Source organism: Penaeus chinensis, chromosome 36, assembly GCF_019202785.1.
Source record: "Penaeus chinensis breed Huanghai No. 1 chromosome 36, ASM1920278v2, whole genome shotgun sequence".
NCBI classification, from domain to species: Eukaryota; Metazoa; Arthropoda; class Malacostraca; order Decapoda; family Penaeidae; genus Penaeus; species Penaeus chinensis.
This window is the reverse complement of record NC_061854.1, coordinates 25,581,177-25,588,676: the sequence shown is the minus strand read 5'-3', so window position 1 is coordinate 25,588,676 and position 7,500 is coordinate 25,581,177. Positions and strand designations below refer to the sequence as shown.

General features: G+C 35.0%; 1 protein-coding gene across 2 annotated transcripts in view; it reads left to right on the top strand.

The window, feature by feature from the left end:
* LOC125045002 (UDP-N-acetylglucosamine transporter-like) overlaps positions 1 to 7,500 on the top strand; it is a 27,077-nt gene that overhangs the window by 1,512 nt on the left and 18,065 nt on the right. For both annotated transcript variants that reach the window (XM_047642019.1, XM_047642018.1), the window contains exon 2: positions 1,109 to 1,371. In XM_047642019.1, coding sequence (XP_047497975.1) covers positions 1,119 to 1,371 — 253 coding nt within the window. In that variant the 5' untranslated portion in view covers positions 1,109 to 1,118. The remainder of the gene's footprint in view (positions 1 to 1,108; positions 1,372 to 7,500) is intronic.

The window sequence follows — 7,500 nt, the reverse complement described above, 5'->3', positions numbered from 1 at the left end:
AAATAGGGTCTGTTATGTAATTTTTTAGTTTTGTATATTATTTTATAATAAGTTGATTTTTCATAATCAGTTTGTTATAAGTTGAAAATTGCATTGGAAGACCACCTTTCATTGTTATAGTCTTCTAATAAAAATACGTGTCATTACTTATCAGTGTCATTTGCTGACCTAGGTACCATATCCTGGACTAATCAGCAGAAGTAACATTCAGCAAAGATTAAGAATATACAAATGCTGCTGGGTTGCCATTTATTGGATTAATTGGTAATATATGTATTGAATATTCCTGCTGTGGTGGAGTAAATATGTAAGTGTGATAATGACTGTAATTGAATAAGATGAAAGCAATACTGAGAGATGCTGAATTATTAAATTGTATGTTTGACAGAATTAATGTCTCACTCTTTAAAAGTGCTATGTATAATACAGCTGCTCACCATGTATCTAGTACCAGTACCTTATTATCTCTAAGTGATAACCATACTTCAAGCTAGGCCAAACAATGTATTTAATGCTGGATGTATATCTCTCAATCTACATACCTGCGTAGATTCCTATTATGAGGCACAGAAGCCACATCAGTATACTTACTGAGTCAGCAGAGTGTAGAGGGGAGAGTAGAACTCATTCAAGAAACCATGTAAGTGCATTATAGATATATGCATGTGTGACAAGTGTGATGCTTTAGCATTAACAGGTTATCAAGGTTTGGGGAGATAATCCAGTTGGTAAAGTTGTAATCTTGAATTTTTATTTGATTGGTTAATTTTCCTCATAATTTCAAGAATCTGAGGTTTTGACCAGAATTAAATCAAGTACTTCAAATCTTGCACTGTTTTTAGTCTTTTTTTTATGTACCGCTACTTTATGGATTTGAACTTTCATGGAGTGCTAACATCATTTTGATATTGGTAGTGTATTTAGTTCAAACTTATATCTTCATGGATTTCTAGGTTTCGTCAGTGAATTGTATTTTCTAATTCTTATGTTTTTAGTTGGTTATAGGGTAAATGTTGAGAATGCACATCCTGTGGTTTCTATATGGAATATTTTCTTCATATTATATAGAGTATTCAGATCTGCTTGAAACTTGAAACTATGATTGCAGATACGTTACCATGGGTGGGCTAATGAGAACCACAGCTTGGGATGACCAAGCCTCAGGTGGATGGTTGAAGAAGCATCTATTTAGCATCAAGACCCTCAGCTTGATAGTGTTGTCAGTGCAGACTTCAACCATGGTATTGCTCCTCCGGTACAGCCGTACGCCCACCACGAGCAACCAAACACCGTACATTATAACAACTGCAGTCCTGCTGTCAGAAATTCTGAAACTGGGTCTTTCTTTAGGCTTTTTACATATAGAGGCTGGTAAGTATACCTACCTTTACTTGAAATGCGTGAAAGTGCTGCTGTGTACTTGTATATCGTGCATTTGTTTTTGTAGGGCTTGTGTTGGTGAATGTTTCAAAGTTATCCACTGTTGCTTTCAATATATTTTTTTCTTGTGTCTATATTGGCTGTGGTCTATCAACATTTCCTGAAAATCTCTTTGAACAGCAATGAAAGGTCTACAATGTTAGTTAAAAAAAAAAAATTGGTGTGCATGGGCATGCATTGCCCACAAAGATCAGCCAACCCTACCTATTCCAACTAAAAATTCTAGGCATTTAAATCTGTCAGTGATATAAAGGCATTAGAAATACTAAATGGTCAGCAAGAGATTAATGATCCTGAAATATGTGTGCCCTGTAAATTTAGTTTTTCTCCATCTGGCCTCCCTGAGAACTACAATTTTTATAGATCAGAGGCCATCATTCTAGTGTGTAATAGAAGATAAGAAATGAAAATTCCAGAATACAGTTTTTGTATTATGAAGTGTATGCAGTACATTGAGCATTGAAAGAAGAACCTTTATTTAGTGTTCTTCAATTTTTTTTTTCCATCTCCCCAAAATACAGGTATACATGAAAGGAAAACCGCCACAGTAAGAAAATAAAATTGAAATGTAACGTTTCGAACTCTTCACGAGTTCCTCTTCAGACGAATGATAAACCAAAATGGATACAAGGAGAGAATTTTGACAAGAATATATAGTGATTGAGAGACAGAACGAACGAGTAGACTTCTCAGGACGAGGGTCAAGGTCGAAGAGTCTGGGGAAGGCTTTGCTAACTAACGAGGAGGTAAGGTCATCCAAGCCCCATTGACCAGCACTCAAGTTAAAATTAGGCATTTTTCTAATTAATAGAGATTCTTACATTTTCCTTTCGTACGAATTAGCTGATTTATGAATTAATTTCGCGTTTTTCCAGTTAAGCTGGTGACTTTCATCACGCAAATGAACGGAACACGCATTTGAATGCGTTTATGTTCGAAACGTTACATTTAAATTTTTTTCTTACTGTGGCGGTTTTCCTTTCATATTTGTGTACACGTTACTGTGTTTGTCTTTGTGACAGGTATACATGCTTTGAATAGGGAAGAAATCTTTATTTAAAGAAATCATATGCTCTGTTTACCAACTTTTTTCCAAATGAATGGGTCAGCTTGATATTTATATATGACTGTTATATATGCATGTGCAATAATTATCTTGCAGCTTTTCTCTTATTTGTTTAGATTATTTCTATTTTTCCATGCAGAATGCTTTGCAACATTCCAGTTAAGACAGTTTGTTTATGATCTATTGATAGAAAATGTAACGTCTATAACATCTGAAGTTTATTCCCTAAATTGTTTTTATAGAACCATACAAATGGTAAAGGTATGGTTACACCTTGTGTATTTACACTCCAAGATTTGAGAAAACGATTAAATTCTTTTCCTCATTCCTCCTTTAAAGTGGTTTCAAAACACGTTTTCTTGCTTTTTATCATACACATCCTCAGTGTTTAGAAATGAATTGCCAGCGCATGTATAGAGTGATCAGAAGCATATGTATGGCTGGATATGTGAAGTGAGCAGTAATGATGATGATGAAAAAGAAAAAGTAGTTTTACAGTGCTGCATGATAAAGAAGAATGAGCACACAAGGACAAAAGATAATCATAACTTTAATATTGTTGTGCTATGCACAAGGGGTAACCTTGGGTGACTGAAGAAGGCATTTAAACACCCACCATTAGTTTCTTTATGTTTTGGAACTTAAAACTCTAATGTTTCTAAGCAGTATCCCGTTTTCAAATCTTTATTTTTATTTATCATATACACCATAAACCTTTATTTAACCTCATAAAGCTCTTTTTGAATTGTCAGTATTCAACCCTACATACTTCTGATCCTCAGCACCCATGCCCTCAAAAGAAATCAGAAGTAAATTTTCATACATCAAAAGCAAATTTGGTCTTTTACCCAGTTATGACGGGATGTGCACTGTCCTCTGTAGTTTTATTTTGTCAATTTTGTTTACCTACAGATAGTCTAACTGACCTTACCTATTTCCCCCTTTTCCTTTTTAGGTGAAAAAGGTTTTATTTCAGATTCTATTATTATTAACATTATTATTATTATAACAAAATGTAAACCTATTTTCTCTCTAAAAATTCAAGGAAAGAGGTAAACAAGGATCAAACAGGCCTGGTTTTTGAACACTTAAGACGGGGAATTTTCTTTCCTAGAATCTCAAGACTTCTTGCTATCTGAGGAATTTTTCTTGCTTTCTCATGCTACCCCTGTAGATGGCTGGACTTTCACTTGTTAAGTCAAGCGATCTACCATCACCATAGTAACAGCGTCGTTTGTGTACCGTAGTGTTTACAAACCTTTGAATGTGGACGTTGGCTAAGAACTCCACTTAATATTTTATCAGAGGAATAAATGTTTTTTGTTTTTGTAATTTCTACAACAATATACTTAAAGCAATTGAAATTTACTGCAAATGAAATGAGATAAAGGAGATTATGGAAATTAAAAAGTTCTTCATATAAGTTATAAATCTTCAGAACACGACAAATTACTCCCTCATTTTTAAACACCTCATCTCTCAAAATGTAGATTATACCTACTATTCATTGAAATAGAGAACATTTCAAGTGAATAAGTCTGAGTTGATAAATTAATGATGTAAAAAAACAAAACAATCTAGAATCAAAATAACAATTGACATCGATGGGCATGCTTGCTTGGTGCTCTAGCAAAAGCCATAAACTCTTCTCTTTGTTTATTGCAAGGTCTAACATTGGTATGATCTTACAGTTTGAAGTGTAGAGCTTGGACCGAATCTTTATGAGACAATAAAGAGAGATCTACAAACATTATCTTGTCAGAATACACCCAGAAAGTATTTATTGGCCTTTGCTGCAGCATTGCTTGTATCACTATGGGCACACTTTTTAATGGCAGATTGAACCACTCTATTTCATTGCACAGGTTAATTTAAATGGCATCTTTTGTTATTTCATTATTAGAAGAAACTAGTGTTTATTTATTCTATTATTAGCTGCTTGTTTTTTTTTTCTTTCTTTCTTTCTCTCTTGCTTTCTTGCTTTCTTGCTTTCTTTCTTTATACATTCTGTCGATATGGAAAGTTAATCTCATTTTTCTGATGATCATAGAAAGTATTAAAGTAGTTCTAATCATATATATTTTTAGTTTAACAATTGCAGTTATTAATAATAATAAATGATTTTAATACTGCATTCAGGTTATTGAATATTAAAGTCAGTAGTAAAACTAAGGCAGTTGAGTTATAAATTTACTTGTCTATCTATCTCTATCTACCCGTCTATTTATCTATCTATCTTTATAAATTTGGTGTTTGATAAGCAGATAAGATTATATTAAAAATAAATTATTATGGGACTATTCATACTAAACAATTTTTAGTAAACAAATCTCTTGAAGGAAAATTTAATTTTGTGTAAAGAAAAAGACTTACTGTATGTCCTCCAATACATACTAACAGTGTTAGGCATTCTAGAGAATAGGAGTATCTGTCATTCATTTAATTTGATTAATATATTATCTATTACTAGGGGATCCCTGATTTTTTTTTTCCCACTTTTCTAATAACTTTGTTTTCTTCTTTTTGCTGTTACTGTGATGAATTGTTATTAACTTTTATTATTGTCATTTTTGCTATATAGTAGTAGTAGTAATGATAATAATGATAATAATGATAATAATAGTAATAAAAATAGTTATAATAATAATAGTAATAAAAATAGTTATAATAATAATGGTGGTAACAAAAATAATAATAATAGCAATGATAACAATAATGATGACAGTGACAAAGATAGTGACAATGACAATGACATTGACATTAATATTGACATTGATGATAATGATAATTAGCATAATCATCATTATCACAATTATTATCTGCATATTTGTTTTTAGTGTTATCTCATATTGTATGGAAAGTAATATGCCAGCCAACAGTTCTTGAAGGCAGAAATAATAATTCAAAATTTCTATTAAAATTCTTCAGTTAATATTATATTCAGTGACTTTTATTTTCAACTTCTCTAAATTTCTTGTGCAAGACACTTGACTTTTTCAGGGCTGATGCTTAATAGAACCATTTGTGCAGATTTGCAATAGTCCTCAGGTATTAGTGGTCATTTTAAGTAGCGAATGGTGCAGTTCTTGGCCCTGGATCAAGAATTCTTGACCAACTGAACCTGTGCTTAAAAGGCAGTTAGTGATAAAGCATTCTCAAAGCCAACTTGGTGTAAACAAAATTAATTAACCCACACATAGTGAATAACATTGTAGTGTCATGTATGGTTGAGCCCTCTTTAATTTGTGCATGTTAAAGAGTTTTTCTCTTGTTTGGCCCTCACTGTGGTTAGAGAAATAGCCTGACAAAAGTAGGCTGAAAGTCTTATTTTAGACTCATTTTCTAAACAGTTGTTTATGCCAGTCAAAAACATTAAGAATAGGATAAAAGTACAATCCCTACAATAATAGTTTTTCACTCGACTGGCTGACTGCACAAGGTTCCTGGTGTGGGAATTGGTATGGCACCAGGAAGTCCTGTCATGAAATAGATAAAATCACAGTGGACAGTGTGTGCTTATGCACTTCAGTTTGTGTGTGTGTGTGTGTGTGTGTGTGTGTGTGTGTGTGTGTGTGTGTGTGTGTGTGTGTGTGTGTGTGTGTGTGTGTGTGTGTGTGTGTGTGTGTGTGTGCATGTGGGCAAATGCATTTTGATGTACTGGTGTGTGTGATCCCTCTCACCTCTCTCTCTCTCTTTCTCTCTCTCTCTCTCTCTCTCTCTCTCTTTCTCTTTCTCTCTCTCTCTCTCTCTCTCTCTCTCTCTCTCTCTCTCTCTCTCTCTCTCTCTCTCTCTCTCTCTCCCTCCCTCCCTCCCTCCCTCCCTCCCTCCCTCCCTCCCTCCCTCCTACCCTCCCTCCCTCCTACCCTCCCTCCCTCCTACCCTCCCTCCCTCCTACCCTCCCTCCCTCCCTCCCTCCCTCCCTCCCTCCCTCCCTCCCTCCCTCCCTCCCTCCCTCCCTCCCTCCCTCCCTCCCTCCCTCCCTCCCTCCCTCTCCCCTCCCTCCCTCCCTCTCCCCTCCCTCCCTCTCCGTTTCCCTCTTGTGGACCCCCTTCCTCAGAAATATTCACATAAAAACTACTTTGAATGTAACGTGTATAATGTACTTTGTTTATTGAATTTGGCCTGATACACTTAGAAGATACACTTTAAAGAAAACAATCTGAAAAAAAATACTAATGTAAATGTTAATTTTTATTTCATCTTCATGGATCTCAAGAAACCCATCCATGTACCCCAGGTTAAGAACCCCTGTCTTAGAGGAAGGGATAAGGGGGTGGGATGGTGGATGCAGTAGTTTCTGATGGTTTGGAGGAGGTATAGAGGAGGGATTGGATGGAAGGAAATGGCAGGAAGCAAAGGGATAGGAGAGAGGATTCTTTGAGGCCAAAAATGATGCAGACACTACCAGATTTATTAGTTTACAGTCACTACATGCCATTCATTACAATTACAGAAAGGGAAACTGCCCTTACCTGTTTTCAGAAGTGATGCTTATATGAAGCAGCTTAGCTTGAAGATGCATTTTAACAATTTACTCAATTACGGCAGCTCCAATTTCAGAGATTGAACCTTTATTTAACTTGTGTGTAGCCATTGTTTGAAGTTGCATTGCATGATGAAGGATTCTTTGGAGCTCACATTAGAATTTTGATAATACAACTCTGAACTCTCAACAACAGATGCTGTACTTTGTCATAAGATTTATTCAAATTCAAATCCAAAGTCTTTGGTTCTCAAACCTCCACCAGATGTTTTCTGGTAAGACAGCTGATTTGGATCCTTATTTGACAGTAAGATGCCAGAAAGGTCTACAAGCTCTACCTTGCTATAAGTAACCACGATCAGCTAGCCAGCTTTACCAAAAGTTAGAGTGTCAAGACAAGGAAAGACAAAAATATGGAAACAAAATTGAAAAAATATGTATAAACAGTATTTGCAGTACTACTATATATTACGTTTTGATTGTTGAAAGTAGGGTGATTTGGAATTCATCT